General features: G+C 50.5%; 1 protein-coding gene across 5 annotated transcripts in view; it reads right to left on the bottom strand.

Annotated features, from left to right (window-relative positions):
• Positions 1 to 1,214: 1,214 nt before the first annotated feature.
• The window catches only part of PTPRA (protein tyrosine phosphatase receptor type A), a 134,006-nt gene continuing 111,221 nt past the window's right edge, over positions 1,215 to 23,999 (bottom strand). For all 5 annotated transcript variants that reach the window (XM_040591077.1, XM_040591068.1, XM_040591104.1 and 2 more), the window contains 17 exons: positions 23,443 to 23,516; positions 20,455 to 20,591; positions 18,585 to 18,675; positions 18,019 to 18,095; positions 16,832 to 16,868; positions 15,794 to 15,891; positions 15,537 to 15,656; positions 14,441 to 14,607; positions 8,104 to 8,239; positions 7,172 to 7,321; positions 6,955 to 7,048; positions 5,508 to 5,584; positions 3,837 to 3,971; positions 3,318 to 3,443; positions 2,671 to 2,822; positions 2,214 to 2,349; positions 1,215 to 1,540 (listed from right to left, as the gene is read on the bottom strand). In XM_040591077.1, coding sequence (XP_040447011.1) covers positions 1,466 to 1,540; positions 2,214 to 2,349; positions 2,671 to 2,822; positions 3,318 to 3,443; positions 3,837 to 3,971; positions 5,508 to 5,584; positions 6,955 to 7,048; positions 7,172 to 7,321; positions 8,104 to 8,239; positions 14,441 to 14,607; positions 15,537 to 15,656; positions 15,794 to 15,891; positions 16,832 to 16,868; positions 18,019 to 18,095; positions 18,585 to 18,675; positions 20,455 to 20,591; positions 23,443 to 23,516 — 1,882 coding nt within the window. In that variant the 3' untranslated portion in view covers positions 1,215 to 1,465. The remainder of the gene's footprint in view (positions 1,541 to 2,213; positions 2,350 to 2,670; positions 2,823 to 3,317; positions 3,444 to 3,836; positions 3,972 to 5,507; positions 5,585 to 6,954; positions 7,049 to 7,171; positions 7,322 to 8,103; positions 8,240 to 14,440; positions 14,608 to 15,536; positions 15,657 to 15,793; positions 15,892 to 16,831; positions 16,869 to 18,018; positions 18,096 to 18,584; positions 18,676 to 20,454; positions 20,592 to 23,442; positions 23,517 to 23,999) is intronic.

The following is a 23,999-nucleotide window of genomic DNA, read 5'->3' on the forward strand; positions in this document are numbered from 1 at the left end:
TGGAGAAGGGTCTCACTTGGCTTTAAAAACCAGTGAGTGCTTTAGCAGTGACCATCTGGAGACCTTCTTGAGGTTTTAAACTGTAAGAGGGTAGGTGGAGATTGGACACAAGGAAGAAATTCGTTATGATGAGGGCGGTGAGGCGCTGGCAGAGGCTGCCCAGAGCGGCTGTGGATGCCCCATCCCTGGCAGTATCCCAGGCCAGGCTGGACGGGGCTTGGAGCAACCTGGGCTGGTGGGAGGTGTCCCTGCCCATGGCAGGGGGCTGGGACTGGGTGGACTTGAAGGTCCCTTCCAACCCAAACCGTTCTGTGATACTATGATCTCTTGAGATGCCAGAAGAAATAATCTGAAATCTCCTCCAGCATCTAGGGATGGAGGTACCCCGGTCCAAGGAAGGACCTACAGCACACTGTCAATTGGAAATAGCTCCAAAATTTTTCTTCAACTGCTGTTACAGACCAAGAAAAGGGAAGGGTCTGGGTGGCACTTAAGAGACACAACGGGTGAGAACACAGAGCTTGGACCACATGGAGCTACTTTCTTCTTCAGCCAGAGCCCCCAGACCCCAGGCAGCATCATCCCTCGCTGCTGGGAGCCGGCAGCTACTGCTCCCTCCTGGAAGGGACCAGTGGGAATGGCAGGGCCACTGGGAGCATCCTCGGCTCAGGGCCACCAGGGCCCGGCTCCCACCCCAATCCCCGCGGCAGGTCTACAGTCCGGCACCAAACACATGGACGTTTCCTTCAGGGAGCAAAAATCCTGTTGTTTTTCTGAGGTTTGTTTTTTTGGGTTGAAATCCCAACGGTTGCTGCTGTGGTCAACACAGTTTCCAATCCAGCAGCACGAGGTGGCGTGACCCTGAAGGAGGAAACTTTTTTTTTGCTTTTGATACAAAAATTAGGGTATTTGTATATATACACACACACAGAATAAACACTTTTTTTTTTTTCTTCTTTTTTTTTAAAAAGAGCTGACCAGCAGAAAAATGTGAAACCTGCAGGTTCGGAAAAGCTTGTGCTTGTGGGGTCATGGTTTGTTGGGGTTTTTTCTTTCTTTTTTTTTCAGATGAGAGCCAGGATATCTTTTTCTTCTTTTTTTTTTTTTTTTTTTTTTTTTTAGAAAAAAGGCTTTTCTCCCTCAAGAAAAAAAAATTTACAAACAAAAAATAACAGCCTGTATCGACTCTCCAGAAGAGAGATGGTATGACAATATTAATCCAAACATCACGCTATTTAATTCCCCAATAAAACATTGGAAAAAAAGGAGCCAACAGTATCTGCACTAACACTTTGCTACATATAAAATCTCCAGCTAATATGAAGCTTATGGTACCAACCTCTAAAACAGTTAAGATATATACACATATTTTTTTGGGGGGTATATTAACAAACAGAATATTACAAAATATTAAAGAAGGCAACTCTTCTGTCATTTGTTTCAGGGTGTGGATTTTTCTTTTTCTTCACTTGAAGTTGGCGTAGTCTGAGAAGGCGTCGATATATTCCTGCACCACCTTGTAGCAGAATTCGTACTGTTCCTGTGGGGTTCAGGGAGAGCACAGCGTTAAACCAAGAAAAATTCACACCTGAGACATAATTTGATGCCTCATGGTCTGCAGCAAGCTGGGACCATGCATGGCAGGGTTCCTCAGCCCAGACTGAGGGCAGGAGCTGGATTCTCGCCCATCTGGTCCCACCTCCTCCGTGCCCTCCAGAACTGGGCTGCCCATCTTGCTGGGGTGCCATCAGCAAAAGAAACTCTGCTTTTCCCTTCCTCTCGAGGTCCTATTTTGATGCCTAAAGACTTTATTTAAATTCCTTCTTGTAAGACCCCACCTAGTCCTGCCTGCCTTTCTCCTCCCTGCCATGCTGCATGCCCAAGCCCGTGCCACAGCCGCTCCAGGACAGGTTTCCAGGCTCCTGGAGCCCATAAGTATGTGGGCTGTGGCTGAGGACACCTCTGAGGAGACTCCTACAGCTTGTGTCAGTGCTCAAAAGGGGCTTGATGCCTTCAGCTGGCCAAGCTCTACTCTTCCAGATGTCCTAACAAGAGGAAGGGGCGACACCTCCTGACCCACCTCCCTTCCCTACTCTCATGGAGAGAGAAAACCTTCAACTGAGGAAGGTTTTGTTCCACGTTGAGTCCCCATCCCATTCTTGCTGGGGTCTGGGGTGGCAGGAGGAGTGTGGGATGTGCTCCGCTGCACTTACCAGTGTCTGCACCATATGTGGCCTCTGTAGTCTTAAACTCTTCACTGTCTGAAAGACGTCGAGAATCCCTTCTGCCTTCACCCTTTCCAGGACAGTGCTCAGTGCACAGAAGGTGCCTGTTCTTCCTGCTCCAGCACTGGCAAAGAGAAACCAGAAGGTAATGGAAACTGTCTGTCCTGGCCATGTTGGCTTTGCTCAGGGGGCAATCCATAGGGGAACGACCGCACAACTGGAGGAGCCAATTGTCCTGCCCCAGGCTCTCCTCCCACTTTAGCTAGGACATGCTCTACAAGAGTGAAGCCTCTTTGCTTAGCCAAGCAGGAAAACCCTGTACCACATCTGCCTGGGCTGCTCCTGCTCACCCAAGTCTTCTCAGGGACCTCTGACCATCTCCCAGGCTCCTTGTAGAGCAGATCCCCTTGGAGGGGTGGCCACCCCTGCTCCACCTGGGCTTTACCTGCAGTGCACAGTGATCGGGTGGTTGCCAGACTGCTGCTGCTGCTTCTGCACAGCTGCAATGATGTTGATCATTCCCTTCCCATCCCCGGGGATCCCAACTTCTGGCCAGCCATGGAAATGAAACTGCCGAATCTGTCGGCTCTTGTTTTCCTGGTGGAAGAGCACAGCTCAAGGTCAGTAAGTTGGTGGGAGACCCATACCATGAAACCCACCAGCTCAGGGCTTTAGGAAAACTGTCTGCTTAGGAAAGCTGTCTGCTTGTGGAGGGGAGGCGTTCCCGTGGCACAGAGCAGGGCAGGGTGTGGGGAACGGGGAGCAGGGGGGAGGCTGGGTGGAGGGCACGGGCGCAAGGCAGAAGGAGGATGAGGGCTGCTGGGTGGCAGCAGGACAGCAGGGCTCGATGCCAAGCAATCAGCAGCACAGGAACTCTCAGAGGTGGGAGGTAAGCGTAGGGAACAAGGTGGGATTGCAGGGGATGGACGCTTCTTTGGGATGATGGGGTGATGGAGCTGAAAATGCCAGAGGGAAAGTTCAGCACTTGCAAGAGGAATCACAAAGCACCATAAACATCAGCGAGGGTTAATGACAGCCAAACCCAAGAGTGCTCCAAGCTCCCCGTAGCGAGTAGCGAGGCCAGACTCTTACCCTGGTGTTCGTTACCAGCAGGTCCCGCACCGTATAGCTCTCACACTCCTCCTCTTTTTTCAGCTCCACAGTGATGTCTCCATAGGACACGGAGCCATCAGATGGCCAGTACTGGGCACACTTCTCCTGAGAAAGTATTACAGGAGGAGACAGGGTGAAGACCCCGTATTTTTCCCATGGGCTTGAATTGAAGAAGTCTCTTCCTGGGGCTGGCAGCTGCCCAAAACCAGGTGGGATCCCACAGGCTTGCTTCAGAGAGAAGCTGCCTGCTGCACCCAAAGGTGCTTTGAGAACAGAGGGTCCAGACTTGATTTATTGAACACTTTCCCACCCCGGGTCTACAAACAACTGGCCTCTTTGCATTAGAAGCAGAGGCTGAAATAAATTTCCTGCCAGAGAAGGGGTGAAATAGCACCCAATGCGTGAGGCACTGGCAGTGCTGCAGCTGTCGGGACATTTTAAGGGGTTGCACTGATTTATTTTGCGGGTCCTTAAATGCAGCTATCCCTGGGCATGTACCTGGCCTCTCTCCTCCAGCTCCGTTAGCATCACTATGGAGCAGGATTTCCACTCCCAGATCATCCTCCAGAAGTCCTCTATCGTGTGCTGCAGTGGTCCTTGGCTGGCGATATAGGAGTCCTTCTGGCGATAACCCTGCAATTTGAAAACAGCGTCAGCGGTGAATCAGCAGCGCCTGGATGCTGCGAGCAGTGGGGGGAACGCTCTTGGACACAGTTGGGTTACCAAGCCCCGTTAAATTTTGGGAGCATCATGGCTGTCTGTGCGAATGACCACAGCCTAGGCAGAGAAACCTGCTGTCACGGTGGGCTGTGTCCTCACGCATGGGCATTACCACACCGCTGCTCGGCAGCTGCATCAACCAGTGCTCTACTGTGGTAAGATCTGTGTTTTTAAAGAAATGCAGCGGCAGGAGGATCATATCCCCTACACATGCACGACCTCATCCATCTGGTGAAGGAAGAACTGGGTTTCCAGCATTCCTGAGCAATGTTGCAAAGTCCAAGTGCTGGGAGCAGAGCCCTGCCGAAGCTCCGAGTACTTCAGGTATGACTTCTACCAGGGATTTTTGGAACTAAGCAAAACCAGAGAGAACTAGATGATCTTTAAGGTCCCTTCCAACCCAACCCATTATATGGGCTATGATCTATGAAAACCAGCAGTAAAACTGGGTGACTCTTCCACAAGCGCTTCTGTTTCCAAAAACCTCCAACGTTCCCCTGTGCCCTTGCTGCAGATTGTGGCTAAAGTTGCTTCGTCATTTGGAGCTTGTTGTTTAAGCAAAGTTAAGCAGAGCAGGAAATTGAATCTGCAACAAAAATTGCTTACGTGACATTTAAGCTTTCTGATCTCGATGCAGAACAAGGCAGCTGCTCCCGGCTGTGTTGTGTCGGATGCTCAGGCAGCCAGAGCAACCCGTGGGGACGCAGCAATGGAGATTTCAGAGAGCAATTAATTTTGGATGTTATATCTGGGAATAAGTTGGTTTTACTAGTTCAACTCATGTCTGTAATTTCCCTTTGGGGGAAAAAACCTCCTGCCATTAGGAGATGAAAATAGAAATTGGGCTAGAAAAGAGCAAGGCTCTGTCAGTCAGCCAGCACTGGCATCACTCACAAAGATAAATACTCATACGAGATGCCCCGCTGAAGTCAACAGGATTACTCACGAGAAAAGGATGTGCAATCACTTACCTCCTCCTTAGAGTGAGGAAAGCACTTAACCTCTCTGCCTTGCCTCCTCCTGTCACCCAGACAGGTATAATGGGATTGACCCGTTTTTTCTCAAGGGTTTTGGGATCTGTGTATTGCTCCATTACCTAATCTAGCGCAAGTTTTCTAACCAAATGAATGGTGCTGTACAGCAATCATTTCCACAGCTACGTGCATCTGCTTCTCCAAAGCCATCATCGGAGCCCAGAGACAGAGAAGCGAGGCCAGGATTTGGAGGCTCTGCTCAGGCTCCAGCTCTCCTCTCCCACCATCCATGGGTCACAAGGAAACTAGTGGGTTTCTTGGAGAAAGAAACCAGCACCATCCGGTGACACAAAGCAAAGGCAGGTGGAAAGAGCCTTATGAAATCCTGGGCTGGGACAAATCCTTTTCCATAGGAAGCAGCATGAGGTAGAGTTTCCATTGGGAAAAGATGGAAAGAATATTAAAGAAGACTCACGTCAATGAAGGAGGCATTTACATAGTCTGTGTTCTCTTCACCTCTCTTCACTGGAATGATTACTCGGTTGAACTCATCTGAAACAGAAGTGAAATGATCTGAGTTTTGGGGAACACCTTCAAAGCATGGTTCCTTGATAACCATGCATGGCCTCTAGCTAGGATGTCACCAAGCCCTAAGTGAGAGGACAGAGATACAAGAAGGAGAGCCCTGTGGTTACAGCACCTGACTGGGACAAGCAGACTCAGTTCTGCCTTCTGCCATGCCCTGGTTTGGGGGAGAAGGGGATGCTGAGGACTCCATGAGCAGGATCTGCTCAAAACAGGGACTCCTCCCTCAAGGCAGAAAGCCTTGGCAGCATACATCTGCTGAGGAAGTCATGGCAGGGACAGGGCAGAACGAAAGCAAGAAAGCCCCAGGGGCAGCGTTGCATTTGGGCATGTAAACCCACCTGCCCTTGACTCTGCCCTGTCCCTTTATGCTGCCCCTGCTTGAGAAGCAGTTGAACCAGATGACCTCCAGATGTTCCTTCCAGCCTCAGCCAGTCTGTGACTCCATTACTGTGGGCACAAATACTCGGTCTTGACAGCTCCTGAACACTCACAGAATCCCAGAGTGGTTGAGATTGGAAGGGACATCTGGAGATCATCTGGTCCAACCCCCCTAGCCCAACAGGGCCGCTCAGAGCTGGCTGCCCAGGACTGTGTCCACATGGCTTTCTAATATCTCCAAGGATGGAGACTCCACAACCTCCCTGGGGAACCTGTGCCAGTGCTCAGTCACCCTCGCACACTCAAAACGTGTTTCCTGATGTTCAGAGGGACCCTCCTGGGTCTCAGTTTGTGCCCACGGCCCCTGGTCCCGTCACTGGGCACCACCGGCAAGAGCCTGGCTCTGTCCTCCTGGCACCCTCCCTGCAGGTGTTCATAGACACCGAGATCCACCCCGAGCCTTCTCTTCTCCAGGCTGAGCAGCCCCAGCTCCCTCAGCCTTTCCTCACAGCAGAGATGCTCCGGTCCCTTCGCTGGACTCTCTCCAGCCTCTCCCTGTCTCTCTTGTACTGGGGAGCCCAGCACTGGTCCCAGCGCTCCAGGTGTGGCCTCACCAGCACCGAGCAGAGAGGAAGGATCACCTCCCTCGGCCTGCTGGCAACGCTTTGTCTGACGCAGCCCAGGACACCTCTGGCCGCCTTTGCAGCAAGGGCACGTTGCTGGCTCAGGGACAACCTGGTGTCCACCAGCCCCCCAGGTCCTTCTGTGCCAAGCTGCTGCCCAGTGGGGTGGCCCCCAGCACGTGCCGGTGCCTCGAGTTGTTCCTCCCCAGGGGCAGGACTTTGCACTTTGCCTTGTTGAATTTCATGAGGTCCCTGCTGGCCCATTTCTCCAGCCTGAATCCTGTCCCCACACTCACCCAGCATGCTTTCCCCAGGCAGAGAAGTAAGTCTTACATGGAATTATCTGAAGCACCCTGTTCTTCTTCATGTTTGCTGGCAAGTTGCCTGTTCTCATCTTGTCATTCTGAATTTTGATTGAAGTGAGCTTCTGCAGAGGAAGGAGCAAAAGCAAAGGCAGCTTTCAGAGCCACTCAGTGCCAGGCAAGTGTGTGGTGGTCCCTATAGCCCAGCATCATCTGAGCAGAGGCACCAGGACAACTGCCACACTCACCTTAAACTCCTCTTCCAGCCCGTTGCTGCTGGTCCCTGGCACTTTGTTGTAGATCTTCTGGAGGTGGATCTCTAATGACGTCACCTCCAGCTCTGTGTCACCGTAGAGATAGTGCTCCAGAAGTGCTTGGTATATAAACACATACTGCATCTGCGAGGGTTGCAGGGAGCAGCCATCAGTCTCTGTTTCACGCTCAGTGAGCACTTCCCGGTGCCCATGCACATGCTGGATGCAAACCCACCACCCCACTGCCCATCCATGCTCGTTGGGAACATGGCACCCCTTGGAGACCCCAGAAAAGTGGTAAGAAACTTCCTGCCATTGTGTGGGGACTGGGACTTTATTTGCTGCACCACACCAAGCCAATGTGACATAAAACTTTCTCCAAGTTGGAGAGAAGGGGGCTGGGGGGGACCCGGTGGCTCTGCAACGGCCTGGCAGGAGGCTGTCGCCAGGGGGGTCGGTCTCTGCTCCCCAGGAACCAGCGACAGGACGAGAGCAAACGGCCTCACGTTGCGCCAGGGGAGGGTGAGATTGGGTGTGAGGGAACATTCTGCACCGAAAGGGCTGGCAGGCGCTGGCACAGGCTGCCCAGGGACGGGGGAGGGGTGTCACCATCCCTGGGGGTATTTCAAAAACACGTAGCTGTGGTGCCTGGGGACATGGTTCAGTGGTGGCCTTGGCAGTGCTGGGTTAACGGTTGGACTTGATGCTCTTAAGGGTCTTTTCCAACCTAAAAAATTCTATGATTCTATGAAGGGGATTAAAAAGAGCAGGATCCAGTGAAAAGCTCACTTGATGCAGCGTCCCTCCAAAATGAGGGATGATGCTGAACCCTCATGTAGGCTTTGCTGCAGGCTGGGGACCGACTGTGCAAAGGAGATCTATCTCCATCGAGCAAAGCCCCAAAGAAACCAAAGCAGCACACTCACATCTGTCTGTACCATCTGGCAGCGCTGAGCCCGTATCCGGCTCACAAAGCCGTAAACATCAACCTTCCTCTCTGCATGCATCATGTCCAGCATAGCATCGATGACGATAAAAGTGCCTGTGCGTCCTACCCCAGCGCTGAAAGAGCAGAAGGGACAAGTGGTCAGTGCAGCAATGTTGGCTTTGGGGTCCCTTGTAGAGCAGCCAGGAGCGAGCCAGATGCTTCCCAGCGGTAAGCAAATAGCAAAATCTGTTTTGGAGATGAAAGAGGTCCTCAGCCTGGTGTTTGGTGTACCCTGGGTTTTGCAGAGAGATGCACACAGCATTTCCAGCAACTGTCACAACCGGAGTGCATGAAGGCAGAGAGCAGGATGAGCCAAAGCAAAACCTAAGCCAGCTACAACATCCAGAGTCCTTATGGGCTCCCTGCTGCTCCTTCCAGTCAACCTCCACCATACGAAGGTGAGCCCACGGGGAAGCCTTGTTTCTGTGTTGATAACTCAGCCATTAAAAAGAAGAAAGATGAGGCCAGCAGACGCTATGGAAAGACAAAGCTCCTTTGTCCGCTGCCTCCTGAGAAGGAAGTTGGAAAAATGAAGTTGGGAGGTTGCAAACATGATCATCTCTGCCTTTAACCATGGGGCTTTTCCTTACTGAAATGTGGAAAGCCTTAAGCCTCTGCGGCTCCCCCAGGCTTGCTGCTGTGCCTGAAACAGCACATGAGGTCAAACACCATGGCCCTTGCTCCCAGGCACGCTGTCAACTGAGTACTACCCTCTCGCAACAAGGGATGTTGCCCTTGTGCCCAGAGCAGCAGACAGCTAAGGGAGATGCCACCAACACCTAGCAGCGGTGCTTAGCTTGGCTCACTCCACACCCAGCTAACCCCAGCAACCACTTGTCCTGGTTTCAACTGGGACAGAGTTAATTTTCTTCCCAGCAGCTGGTACAGCGCTGTGTTTTGGGTTTAGCAGGAGAACAACGTTGATAACACGCTGATGTTTCAGTGGTTGCTAAGTCGTGCTTACCCTAAGCCAAGGCCTTTTCAGTTCCCCGTGCTCTGCCAGCGAGGGGCTGCACAAGGAGCCGGGAGGGAGCAGAGCCAGGACACTGACCCGAACTAGCCAAAGGGCTATTCCATACCATAGAACGTCATGCCCAGGATATAAACTGGGAGGGGGGGGGGGTGTGTGTGGGGCTGGCCAGGAGGGGCCGATCACTGCTGGGGGACTGGCTGGGCACCAGTCAGAGGGTGGTGGGCGATCATATTGTGCATCACTTGTCTGTCCTGGGGTTTATTTCTCTCTCTCGTCTCCCTTTTCATTACAATTATTACCATTAAAATATTATAATATTTCATTTCAATTACTAAACTGTTCTTATGTCAACCCATGGGTTTTCTCACTTTTACCCATGAGATTCTCTCCCCCACCTCAGCCAGGGGGAGCGAGCAGGCGACGGCGTGGGGCTGAGCTGCTGGCCGGGGTTAAACCACAACAGTGCTTTTTGGTGCCCAGTGTGGGGCACAAAGGGTTCAGGTAACGACAGATCTGACCAGAGCGTGTTAAAACACACTTGTTATAAGCATTCATTACACTGGTTTAACAGTGGCTGGTCACAATGCTGATGTATTTGCTCTCAGAGTTGTTGCGCAGTGTGTCCCACCTCCCTCACTGTACATGCTGCCTGTCGGGATGTTTATCATCGCGGGGGGCAGCGTTAAGGTTATCACTGTGTTGTACTTTGCAACGCTGGCTTATGAAACTATAGAATGGCTGGGTGAAACTAATCTGGTCTGTGTACTCAGCATTGCTGTCACCTCTGTGCTTCAGCAGCCATCTATTGGGAACTATTAACCATTACACCTTTTACCTTTCCTCCTAGGAGAGCCAACCTACGGAGGAGACACGTCCACACCTTCCCCTTCTCCTCCAGCCTAGTTACAACAGCTCTTGGGAATTTTGAATATTCTTGGAATGCTGGAACCAGCAAGATCCTATTGCTAGCAACATGAATGTGGTTCAGGTCTTGTTTAGGGTTAAGCAACTATCTGCAGCTACTCCAACCCCTGTGACAAGCACTGGCTACTCCAACCCTGGCGACAGACACTGCAGCTACTCAAACCCCAGTGATGGGCAATGCAGCTGAACTAGAGGACCAACCTGTGCCAATATGAATTGACCCTATACACAAGAAGAAATGGACACAACAGAAGACTTGTTTAGTAAAGAAGGGTGAAGCAGGGACATGACAAGAACAGGAAGAAGAGGTAGAAGAAGTGGTAACGACCCAATCTGTATCCCTGAGTGAGATGTGGGATATGCAAAAAGATTTTAGCCATCATCCAGGTAAGCACATTGCCACCTGGCTGCTCCGATGCTGGGATAATGGGGCCAGTAGCCTAGAATTAGAGAGTAGGGAAGCCAAGCAGCTGGGATCACTTTCTAGGGAAGGGGGCATTGACAGGGTGATTGGAAAATGGACACAAGTCCTCAGCTTCTGGATGTGACTCCTGTCAAGTGTGAAGGAAAGGTATCCCTTCAAGGCAGATGCTATATGTCACCCAGGCAAGTGGACCACCATGAAGAGAGGTATCCCGTACCTGAGGGAATTAGCTGTGCTAGAGATGGTTTATTATGACCCAAACAATGCACAGTCACCCACAGATCCAGACAAAGTCCAGTGCACACAACCCGTGTGCTGGAAACTTGTAGGGAGCGCACCATGGTCATATGTCAACTCACTGGCAGCAACAACCTGGCGAGATGAAGAGGCACCGACAGTAGATGAAGTGGCTCGCCAACTACGGCAATACAACAAAAATCTCCCTTCCTCCCTACAGACTTGCATGATGGCTATGGAAAAACTGACTGAAACCAGCAACAAAAAGAGGATAGATCCTACTACCCACCTGTATGGACCCACATCTCAGCTATTAACAGTAGGCATTCTTTTGGTCAAGAGAGAGGATCTAGAGGGTACACACCACGGGGTACCCTGTGGTTTTACCAGAGGGGCCACAGAGAGGACATGAGGAAGTGGGATGAAAATCTACCTTGACCCTGGAGGTACTGGTATGTGAGTTGCAAGGAAAAACAACCACAAACAGGGGTTCTTCCAGGAAGGCTGCTGGTCCAGTCTCCAGTGGGCAACTCCCCAGACCGAGCAGAAGAGCTGATCTTGATCCTACGGATAGGAATTGTAATCCATTTTTACAAAAGCAAGTGGACAATACTATGACCAGGACTAGAGGCGCCCTGCCTCCAGCCAGGTGGAGGAAAAGGACAACTGGGTTTACTGGACTGGGTGGATCCAATGGCCTGGCACGTCAGACCCACAGCAGTATGAGGCTCCAGGTGCACACTGTCCCCTAATGCCATCAAACTATCAGTGGGCAGAACCCATCTGTATTTCTGGAGTGACAAGGGGATCCCAATGGCTGACTGTGAGGCTGAAGTGAGCCTGACTGGGAATGAGTGCCAAGAGCACCCACTGGGACTGGCCCTGAGGCTCTGTGCATCCTTGGCATAACTATCTCAGGAAAGGGTATTTCAAGGACCCAGAAGGGTACTGGTGGGCTTTTGGTGTAGCTGCCTTGGAGATGGAGGAAATTAAGCAGCTCTCTACCTTGCCTGATCTCTCGGAGGACTCTTCTGCAGGAACAACTAGTGCCAACTGTTACCACCACAGTGCACCGGCAGCAATACCGTGCTAACCGAGACTCCCCGATTCCCATCCAGGAGCTGATGAATCAAGTGGAGAGCCAAGGAGTGATCAACACAACTTGCTCACCCTTTAACAGCCCATATGGCCAGTGCAAAAGTCTAATGGAGAGTGGAGACTAACAGCAGGCTATCATGGCCTGAATGAAGTCACGCTGCTGGTGAGTGCTGCCATGCCAGACATGCTAGAATTTCAGTATGAACGGGAGTCAAAGGCACCGAAGTGGTATGACACCGTTGATATCGCTAATGCATTCTTCTTGATCCCTTTGGCAGCAGAGTGCAGGCCATGGTTTGCTTTCACTTGGAGGAGTGTCCAGTACACCTGGAATCAACTGCCCTGGGGTGGAAACACAGCCCTGCCATCTGCCACGGACTGAGCCAGGCTGCGCTGGAACAGGGTGAAGCTCTGGAACACCTGCAATACATTGGTGGTATTATTGTGTGGGGTAATACAGCAGGAGAAGTTTTGAGAAAGGGAAGAAACCAGTCCAAATCTTTCTGAAAGCTGGTTTTGCCATAAACGAAAGTAAGGCCAAGGGACCTGTGCAGGAGATCCAGTTTTTAGGAATAAAATGTCAAGGTGGACATCATCAGATCCCAATGGATATGATCAACAAAATAACAGCTATGTCTCTGCCAACTAGTAAAAAGGAAACACAAGTTTTTTCTAGGTATTGTGAGGTTCTGGAGAATGCAGATGCCAAATTACAGCCTGATTGCAAGCCCTCTGTATCAGGTGACCTGGAAGAAGAATGATTTCAAATGGGGCCCTGAGCAACAACAAGTGTCTGAACCACTAAACAGGAGACAGTTCATGCAGTAGCCCTTGGGCCGGTCCAGGCAGGGCAAGATGTAAAGAATGTGCTCTACACTGCAGCCTCGGCAGAAAGCACCAGGGGAGACTCGGGGCTGACCCTTGGGCTTTTGGAGCTGGGGATATAAAGGGTCAGAGGCTCACTACACTCCAACTGAAAAAGAGGTACAGGCCACCTATGAAGGGGTTTGAGCTGCTTTGGAAGTGGTTGGTACTGAAGCACAGCTCCTCCTGGCAGCCCAGCTGCCAGTGTCGGGCTGGATGTTCAAAGGGAGGATCTTCTCTACATATCACACAACTGATGCTACACGGAGTAAGTGGGTCATGCTGGTCACACAGAGAGTTCAAATAGGAAATGCCAGTTGCGTAGAAATCTTGGAAGTGAACATGGACTAGCCAGAAGGCAAAGATTTTGGAATATCACCAGAGGAAGAGGTGACACGTGCTGAAGAGACCCCACTGTATAATAAATTATCAGGAAATGAGAAGCAATATTCCCTGGTTACTGATGGGTCCTGCTATGCTGTAGGGAGCATCAGAGGTAGAAGGCAGCTGCATGGAGTCCCCTACAAGTCCCAGAAACTGCTGAAGGTGAATTGAGTTGGTTTGCAGTGGTGAAAGCCATCCAGCTGGCTTTAGACACCGCTGACCAAGAAAAACGGCCACTACTTCCATCTCTACATTGACCCATGGATGGTGACAAATCCCCTGTGGGGGTGGCTGCAGCGATGGAAGCAGGGTAACTGGCAGTGCAGAGGTGAAACCCATCTGGGCTGCTGCACTGTGACAAGATGTTGCTGCCTGGGTGGAGAACTTGGTTGTGAAGGTACATCAAGTAGATGCTCACGTACTCAAGAGTCAGGCCACTGAAGAACAACAAAAGACAGGAAAGGTGATCGGGTGTTGCAAAGTGTTGGACCTGGGCACGATGTAAATGGTATAGAATGAGAGGTGAATACTGTCCTGGTTTCAGCCGGGACAGAGTTAATTTTCTTCCCAGTAGCTGGTACAGCGCTGTGTTTTGGGTTTAGCAGGAGAACAATGTTGATGACATGCTGATGTTTCAGTGGTTGCAAAGTCGTGCTTACCCTAAGCCAAGGCCTTTTCAGTTCCCCGTGCTCTGCCAGCGAGGGGCTGCACAAGGAGCCGGGAGGGAGCAGAGCCAGGACACTGACCCGAACTAGCCAAAGGGCTATTCCATACCATAGAACGTCATGCCCAGGATATAAACTGGGGGGGGGGGGGCTGGCCAGGAGGAGCCGATCGCTGCTGGGGGACTGGCTGGGCACCGGTCAGCGGGTGGTGGGTGATTGTATTGTGCATCACTTGTCTGTCTTGGGGTTTATTCCTCTCTCTCTCCCATCTCCCTTTCCATTACAATTATTGTTGTTGTTGTTATTATTATAATCTTCATCATTATTACTGTCTTTTATTTCAATTATTAAACTGTTCTTATCTCAACCCATGGATTTTACCTTCTTTCCAATTCTCCTCCCCATCCCACTGGGGCAGGGGGCCAGTGAGCAAGCAGCTCCATGGTACTTAGTTGCCAGCTGGGGTTAAGCCACACCACCACTCAACATAATTTTTACCACCATCACATCACTGATTTCAAGATGTTCCTTCAGTTCACATGCATTTTTTGGAATGTTCCCATGTGGAACATCCCCATTTAACATGGGGAAGTTAAATAAAAATAATAAAACAGGCCTGACCGAAAAAATCTTTTCAGTATTCAATAGGAGATGTTTTCCAAGTGACTCAGGAGAGGCAGAGGTCAGGCATGACACCAGGACTTACCTGCAGTGGACTACTATTGCTCCTGCGTATTGGGGATTACACGTTTTCACCTTCTTCAAGAATTTCAGCATCCCAATGGGGGTGAAGGGGACCCCGAAGTCGGGCCAGCTGGTGAAGTGGAACTGAGTTACCAGGCGCTGAGGCTTCTTGTTTGTGACATCGCCAACCTGAAAGGGAAATGTGTATTCAGGTTAATGATAAATACTCCAATTCTAATTCTTTCCCCAAAAGCAAGTGCAGAGAGAGAGTTACAGCACCAAGACTAAGCTGGACAGCTTGAGAAACACTAGCATCCACAAGCCGAAAGGGCATGGACCCAGGCTCTGGGGCCAAATTAATCTCTAAAAGCATGACATTTTAACCGCTCAGCATCACATCCCACAGCCTAGGGGTAAGAAATGCCAGCCTGGCCTCAGCTGCAGCTCCAGCAGAAGCTGCCATATTTCATTCCCAGTGAGCTCAAACAGAAGCCGCTGCTCCATCCTTTCCCACACCTCTGCCCATAGCATCCTCATATTAAAGGCAGGGGAGGAAACCACTGATATCCAGGTAGTTGGAGTGAAGGGTGGGGCTCAGGAGAACCCTGCTCAGGGTCCAGACAGGTTTTCAATCTCCAGCTCTTCCTTGCCTGCCTCTGAGGGCAGCAGGAAAACTGAGTGACTGGAGCATCCAGTGTCTCCTTGGCGGATTAGAAAATGTAGTGACAGATGGGAAAGCAATCAAAACTAATTCATACAGCACTGGATTTTATCTCGGCTCATGGGAGAAATCTGATTATTTGCAGGAATTAAGTATCTGTGGGTGAGAGCTGGAACTGATACTGGTAACACTAAATGCTGGAGTAATACAAGACTGAATTTCAGCCTTGGCATCCATCAGGTCCCAGTACAGCCATGCTGGTACCCACTTGGAACGGACTCCCACATGCTTAAGATGAGTAAATTCTTAATAGCTCTAGTTAAAATGGATGATGGAGGCAATTTCGTCCCAACTCTGCTTTCACAGCAGCTCGGAGGATTTGAGGAGCATGGCAGCACATGTTGGATGTCCAGCACAGAGAGGGGAGGGATGGGATGGGAGACACAAGCCCCGGCACCTGCTGGATGCAGAACTTCCGCACGGTGTAATCCACCAGGACGGTCACATCCTCCACGGACACTCGGATATTCCCATATGTCCAGCAGCCCTGATCCGGCCAGTACTGAGCACACTTACACTGCGGGGAGAGAAAACGGGCACAGGTGAGCTCTATTCCCTGGCAAGCCTGGGATTGGCTCCAAGTCATGCCGATGGACATGAGACGTGCTGGATTTGGATTTTACATACCAGCCCATGAAGCTTTCTGACACCTACCTCCTTCCTCTCTTTCAGGTTGGTCACCATGACAATTGTTGCTGTGTTTTGCTCCCAAATCATCCTCCAAAAATCGTTCACGGTTTCTTCCTTTGGTCCTAAGGGAAAGGTAAAACGAAACTCAAGTGCTGGGACAGAAACCCAGCATGTGAAGTCCCATGTCGCGCATGATGCAACATATTTGTCACCAATAGATGTCAGCATGGAGGTGCTTTGGTGGCTGGGCTAAACCAAGGAACAATCCTATCACACAATACCTGGGCTTTTTGGATAAGTTTTATGATCAGGAACTCCATTTTTAGCCAAAGAAGGGGAAATCAAACAAACGGAGCATGGGGAAACGGCTTGCCCAAGGTCACCCAGGGAAACTGTGGCTGTTTCAAACAGTTTGCAGAAGTCCTACCCTGGAGTCTTGGGCTTTAACCATGGGAACCTGCTTCAATGTGGCACGAGAACAGTTACCTGCCACCTGCCAGACAAGGAGCTAACTCTACCTAGACTCCCTTGCCAAGCCTGAGGTTAGGGGTGAACCAAGTGAACAGCAGAGCCAAAGCTTTACCCCAGCCTGGTGCCGCTGAAGGGCCCGATCCAGCCTTCCTTCTTCAGGAAGAGCCAGGCAAACTGGCAGGTGATGCTCTAACCCACTTGCAAGTCAAGAGTGGAAATGCAAAACACCTCCCATGGGCAGACTTGGGGAAGTTAATTGAGCAGCTCACTGGCAATATTTCCAGAGATCATGACCACCTGCAGCTGTGGGCCAGGGTGGAAGCACAAGGATCAGGGCCAAAATGCTTTGACACCCTCCAGCAAGTGGTATTGCACAGGTAGGGCTTCTCTTCTTCCTCCAACGCATCCAGCACCGGTCTATTGACTGGGAAAACCACTCTGGGAACAAACTGTGGGCCAGCCAAGCCTCCTTCTGATCAGGGGAGCTCTGCAAGGTGCTGTGCTGTGGTTAGACTGGCACAGTTCCGCAGAGCAGAAGGACCCCAGACCAACTGCCAGCCGCCAGAGCTACGGGAATAAACAAGCATTTACCTTGTGCAGCAATGAACTTGTTTTTCTCTTGGTACCCCTATATAGAAAATGAGAAAAAGGAAGACAAATGAAAGATGAGCATTTGTCTAACACAAAAGTTGTGAAATGCATCTACATCATTAATAAACAGACCTATCACCTGCTCTATCACCCACTTTCCCTTGTGCAGAGAAGGGGCTGCAGCTTCCGAGGGGAGAAACAGCACAACAGTGGGGCAGAGGTAATGGGAAATTGCTGTGCAAAGGGACCTTACCCTGCAGCAACACCCTCCACGCTCCCATAACGCAGAAACGACCCCACTCGTTGGCATAAAGCGCTAATGAAGTGGCACCCAACAGCCCTTCCACTGGGATCAGACCCTGCATCCACAGCATCATGTGAAAATCATCATTAGTCTTCCAGAGACAGGGCTGTTGAACTCATGGGACTTGATTTCGTGTATTTCCTAATGGATATTTATTTATTGGTGAAGAAAGGAAAAAGCTCTTTTGGGTCTTGTTTTTCTTCATGTGCCTCCATCTCTCTCAAAGTCTACTTCTTCACACTATCCTTCCAACTTATTTGAACTATAGGGAGATAACCATATAGGATCCACCTCCTCCTAGAAGCAGAGCAGGGCAATGTTGTTTCTGGTTTAGCTGGGTTCCTTGATTTTTTTTCATTCCCTTCCCACGTGCAACCCTGCAAACTGGGAAGCACCGATGCTTAACCGGCCATACCCTTCATCAGCTGTTAATCAGAAATCCTCAATTCCTGCAGGAATGGTTCCCAAATCCCCTCCAAACCACCCAGCTTGGCTTTGCAGTACTCCAAGGAGTGCAAGTGCTTCTCATTATTTTAGAAGTGGGGAAAAAGAGAGGCTGGAAGAGATGGGACTATGGCAAAGCAGCTGAGCAAGGGCATAGCTACAGTTAGAATTTGAGTTCCAGCTCTCAGCCTCTTACTCCAACCACACTCATCTGGGCTCAAGATGTGAAGTGAAGCACAGTGAGCTCTACCATGGCCACACAAAGGTTACAAGATCAAAATACAGCATAATTTATTGCTCTGGAGGAGCTGGGGAGATGTTAACGTAGGAGTTAAGTCCCTTCCTCTCACAAGTCACACGCCATAAAAGCCCCATGCTCCTGGCACTACCCACCAGGGTGCAGCTGGTAGGGATATCCCCTTCAGCTTACAAAACTCACATTAATGAAGGAGGCGTTGATGTAGTCGGAGTCAGGAACCCCTTCTACAGGAGTCAGGTGAACCCTGGAGTGATCATCTGGAAGCAAATTAAAACTCTGCATTATAACCAACTCCCTCCATGTAGCTGATACCTGGCACAGCAAAAAAGCCAGGCGTTGGAGCGAAGCCTGGGCTCACTGGCTACACACACACACAAACACCTTTATCCCTCCAAATTTTTCTTGCTTAAGCCTGGAGAGGTGCTAGACCTTGCCCAAGGAAGTTTTTCTTTTGCAGAGTGCAGACATTTGAGGAAGCCCCTGAGCCAGCCCGCTACTCCATGCCACTTGGCAAGAGCCCACTGTTTCGGCATTTCCTGGCCATTTCATTTTTCCCGGCCTCCTGGCCGCTGACGGCTCTGAGGAGCTCCTCCTCACAGGTAACTAAAGCTAAAGCAGCTGCAGCAACCCATCTGGGAAGCAAAATTACTTCAGCCCTGCCCTTGCTCACCCCAAAACCAGAAATGGGGAGCCCTGGCAGGAGCACTAGCTGTGTCCCTCCCCACCCACCCAGCTCCGATACCTACAGGGCAAAATGTTCACATATCTGTTCTTCTCCTTGTTCTCCTCCTTGGAAGCAGCTTCGCACGTGGCCTGTATGGGACACGCTGGGAGAGCCTGCAATGGCAGAAAAGGGGGGTTTCCATGATGTTCTTACGGCATGGTTGTAACTCAGCCAGTGTGTCGGTGCATGCCACATCAGAGCATCCTGCCCTTTGGGACATGTCCCCACCATCCACACCTCTCACCCCCACCACAGCACCAGCTCCTCCTCCCCACTGAGCTCTGCGTGACCATTTAAATAGCCTGAGCTGGACCAAAGAGAACAAATCCGTTCCGAAATGTGGTATCTGGAATCTTAAGACCCATGAACACGAGGTGGCAGCAAAGCCTCCAACACCAAACCCACCAGCCTAGCGACCAAGAAGCTCCTTTCTGCCCACGGAGGCTCCGGCTGAGATTTCCTGTGTGAATGGGGATGTTAAGGGTAACCCCATCAAAGCCCCATCGCCCAAGCACACCCAGCGATGGGCAGGAGCACCCATGCAGGGAGTTATTCTTCATCCAGCAGCACCAGGGACCTTTGGGTTGAGGGTGCTGGGGTCACAGTCAATGCTGTCCTGGTCACAGCAGGCGGGTTTCACGCTGGAGCAGAGGAGGTGCTTCCCCAGCACCGTCACTCCACATCCCCTTTGAATAGCGAAGAGGATGAGAATGTAATGAAGGTATTCACCATCCCTTCCTCCAGCTGGCAGGACAGACATGCTTTGGCAACGGAAGTCTTCAGGGTAATCAAGTATTTATAACCCCCAAAATCCCCCTCCCCGGGCATTCATTGCACCTATTTAGTTTCATCAAAGCGCGGCCAGGAAGGGTATCAAGTTGTGCCACAACTGGAGAAAACTGAGTGGCGTTTTTTTATCTACTCGTCATCCTCATATTGCTGCATCGTGCCTCGGACGGAAGGCTTTATGTATCTGCAGATGGCACCTTCGCAGTGCAGACAACCCGATCAACAATGGATTTTCTTTCATTAATCAGGCTCGTGGAGAGTCCAGGTAGTTCAGCGGCTCCAACACTACACGCTGCAATACTCCAGCTCGTTATTTAACTTTGTCCGCTACCTCAGTACTGCTGTGCCTATTTTTGTATTGCCAAGGTAAAACAGGTTTATCATCACAAGAAGCTGCAGAGCTCAGCAACATCAAGAAGTTGTTGTAGACATCTCAGAAGAGATGCTCTGGCATTGTGGGATAAGCATAATACCTGGAATTATTATTCACTGCTGTCCTATAGATTGTCATCATTCTGTTTCAGGGTTAACAGCTCATTGAAACAGACGGGGTCATTTCTGTTTCTCTATCAGAGCTCTTGTTTTGGCTGTTTGTGGATTGAAGCCATGAGGACTGGGAGGAAGAAGGTAGAGCTTGAGACGAAACCAGCAGGCAGGGAAGCTCTGGAAGACCCTAAGACATCCAGGACACCTCCTGAACCCAGAAAAATGTAACATCGTAGTGGTGCTTGCTAGAAAACCTCTGTTTTCCATTGGGAATGTCAGGGGTAGAAGCTTGCCCATCCTTGCTGCAGGTTCAGGGACAGAATCAGTCCTCTCACCTCCCAGCCCTTTGAGAAACCCCCTGAGGACCTGAGCATCACTCCCTTTGTGAAGCTCCCAGATAAGCTCTTTTGAAGCACAGCACCCAGCACTGTTATTTTATCACCTCAATTGCCCCCTGGGTTGACCGCCATCCCCAGGCAAGGTACTGCTGCACACTGCAGCATACCAGCTGTATTGTCCCTGCTCTGCGAAGCAAGACCAGCTTTTAACTCGCTGTGTCGTAAGCCCGATGCTGAGAGCAGGCTGCAGGATTCAGGGGAAGAAGCAAAGGCACTCACATTGAACTCTTCCCGAAAGAGCTTGTTGTCATCTGCCATCCGGCGGTTGATCTCCTCTTCCAGCTTATCAACAGGCAGAGGTGGGTATTTACGGTTGGTGCTGGGGGAGCGGGCGAGCAGTGGCATGCTCTGAGGCTCTGCAATGACACCCATGCATCAGAGGTGCCCACCCAGCTGCTCCCCATGTCCAGCGCTCATCCATACCCAGGTGGGCACAGGGAACTCGCACATCTCAGACTGTCTGCTTTTAGGGCCACCTGGCACCCTCACTATCCCCATATTTTCATAGAGTCATCGTATGGTTTACGTTGGCTGGAACCTTAAAGATCATCTAGTCCCACCCCCTTGCCATGGGCAGGGACCCCTTCCACTAGCCTAGGTTGCTCCAAGCCCCGTCCAATCTGGCCTTCAACCTTTCATGGCCTTTTTTTCTTCCTACAGGTGGTGCACAAAAATTTGGGGATGTTGTGATAACATGAAAGTCTTTCAGCACCCTGTGGTTGAGTGTCACGCTGTTGCAGAGGCAGGATGGCACAATGAGGACCAAGTCTAACAACCCCCAGCAGCTGCGGGCTGGGGGCAGGGGGCTGGGAACTGCCCGGCGGGACAGGGCCCGGGGGGGGCTGGGCGGCAGCGGCTGGGCATGAGCCCCCAGCGTGCCCAGGTGGCCCAGGAGGCCAGCAGCGTCCCGGCTGGTGTCCGAAACGGTGTGGCCGGCAGGGCCGGGGCAGCGCCCGTCCCCCTGCCCTGGGCACCGGTGGGGCCGCCCCGCGGGGCCTGGGCTCAGCGTTGGGCCCCTCACGGCCAGACAGACACTGAGGGGCTGGAGCGTGTCCAGAGCCGGGCAGGGGCTGGGGCAGGGGCTGGGGCACCAGCCTGGGGGGGCGGGGGGGGTCAGCCTGGAGAGAAGGGGGCTGGGGGGGACCCGGTGGCTCTGCAACGGCCTGGCAGGAGGCTGTAGCCAGGGGGGTCGGTCTCTGCTCCCCAGGAACCAGCGACAGGACGAGAGCAAACGGCCTCACGTTGCGCCAGGGGCGGGTGAGATTGGGTGTGAGGGAACATTCTGCACCGAAAGGGCTGGCAGGCGCTGGCACAGGCTGCCCAGGTGACGATGGAGTCATCATCCCTGATGGTATTTAAATGATGTGTAGCTGTGGCACTTAGGGACATGGTACAGTGGTGGCCTTGGCAGTGCTGGGTTACCTCAATGCTCTTAAGGGTCTTTTCCATTCTAAAGGATTCTATGATTCTATGAAAACACAAAACACTTTCAACAGCCTGGGATCAAGCATTACGCTATCGTAGAAGCAGGATAGGGCAATGAGGACCAAGTCATCAATGCTGGTGGAGGAAGACCACCTTGCTTTCAATTTGGATTTCACCCTTGCTCACATGGAGAGTCTGGCACTATCACATAACTCCCATGTAGACACAGCAAAGGTAGATGTTGCTTGTGGTTCCTTAGCGGAGCCAAGAAGGCCATGCAAGGGTTATACCAACACAACTGACTGTTTATGAAGCTCACACCTTCATTTACAGCAATGTAAAACGGGTAAGGAAGGCCTTAGCTGCCAACATAAAAAAAAAACTTTCTTCAAAGGTGTTTGGTTTACGTGGAAGGAGCTCAGAACAAGGATCTGAACTGAGTTTAAGAGGTGAAGGTTCCTCTTCAGCTTTTACTTTGGTGCCTACATATGGATGGAGATGACCAACTTCAGAATCCTCAACAGGTAGCTCTGGCTCAAAGCCATAAAATGAGACAAGCTCAGGGACAGAAGAGTTTATACATTACAGCATGCCTGCACAAGACTTTAAAATTGCATTTATGCATCTTTAAGAGGTCCAAAAATGTTTTCATATCGTAAGTATTCCCTGCTTTCTTTCAGAAATGTTAGTTTGGTGTCTACAGTTAGTGTGAGGATTTGAGTTTTAAATAGCTGTCATCCTAATTTAGAAGGGTAGAAGGATATTTAATTATTTCCCAAAGATATGTTTGTTAAAAAAAGTTTCAGCCAAAAGTAAAAAAAATTATTTGAGTCAAAGAGATATTGTGAAAACTCAAAAAGAACTGTGAGTAGTTTGGTGTTGGAAGTGACCTCCCATTTTAATATTAACTCCTTGAGAGCAAACATTTTGTTGCTGGAACAAAAGCTGGAAAATAAATTTTCATTCTACAAAAGTTTGCCAAAATCATAGAAAAGAGAGAAAGTTCAAAACAAGAAACAAATAAAAAGGTAAATGAAAAAATACTTTCCTACAAAAATATGAGGTGGGAGAACAAAGCCCAGCAAGTCCCCAGGCACTGCCATTGCATTGGGCTCACGTTGCAACAGTGCTGCACCCACAGGCTTTCCTGGACTTTTACAGAGGTTTGTCTTCTGATGTATATATTTATATTATTCTGGTGTATAATATTTATATTATTCCCTCCAGGAATAATATAAATACCTACTCAGGACTGCCTTCATATGCCCATCCAGGACCATACTCAAACAGAACGCAATCCTCATTTTCCTTTTTACTTATTTACAGTAAATCACCTCCCCAAACCAGCATTTGGTGAGCATTTTCCTATTGCCGTTTGAGCCAGCCAGTAAAACATGGTACCAGGTATTACATCGGCTACATGTCCATCAAGTTGCACGTCTTACTGCTGCGTTGGAAGGGGAAAGGCACTGCACGCTCAGCAGACCAACTTGGGTAGCTCTGCGCTGCCCACAAAGCTGCCCCGGAGGGCATTAACCAACCCTGCTTTTGCCACCTCAAGGGTTTTATGATATTTTTGTAAGTTTTACAATTTTTAGGGAGAATTGCTGGTTATTTCACTAGCTAACTTTGGCCAATTCTAAGCAGGGGAGGCGGGGGACCCTAAAATATTCTGTTGTTATTCTGAAGAATGTTTGCATTGACCCATTTTCATCTGTACAAAGCTTATTCCTTCTGCGAGATGCATTTTTACTCCCTGTGTAGCACCAACACGAGCCTCACCTGCATCATCCGTCCGGCCGTTGGACAATCGAAAGGAGTTGGAGTGACTCCCTGCTTGCTTGTATTTCTTGAACCTACCAAAAACAAGGGAGTGAAGAACATCAGCAGATACCCACAAAGAAGCCAGTGTTACCTTCTCAATGAGAGATGCAGCCACAAAGGGTGTTCTGCACTTTCTCATGGCTTGATGAATTAGCTGGTGGGTCCAAGAAGCTACAGGACCTCTAAAATCCTGCCTACAGGCCTAACTTTTAACTGACCGCATCTGGAAAGGCTGCAGGAGACCAGAGCAAGGTGAGAGCCAGGAGGAGGAGCTTTAAGGCTGCTTTTTATAGAGGACACACCAAGGAGTTCCTGCTCCACAGGCTGATTCAGCAAAGCCCAGAAACCCCAGGTTGAGTCGTCCTGCTGCAGCAAAGCCCTTCTCCATGAGCTTTTAACTTGAAGCAGATGCTCCCTTTGCCTGAAGTTAAAGGTTTTGCTGAATCACTGGGCAGGCAGCAGCAAACAGAAACCCTTTTTTTAAAGGGCTGGAAGCCAGGCGGGGAGGACTCAAA

This window comes from Falco naumanni, chromosome 1 (genome assembly GCF_017639655.2).
Source record: "Falco naumanni isolate bFalNau1 chromosome 1, bFalNau1.pat, whole genome shotgun sequence".
Lineage (NCBI taxonomy): Eukaryota > Metazoa > Chordata > Aves > Falconiformes > Falconidae > Falco > Falco naumanni.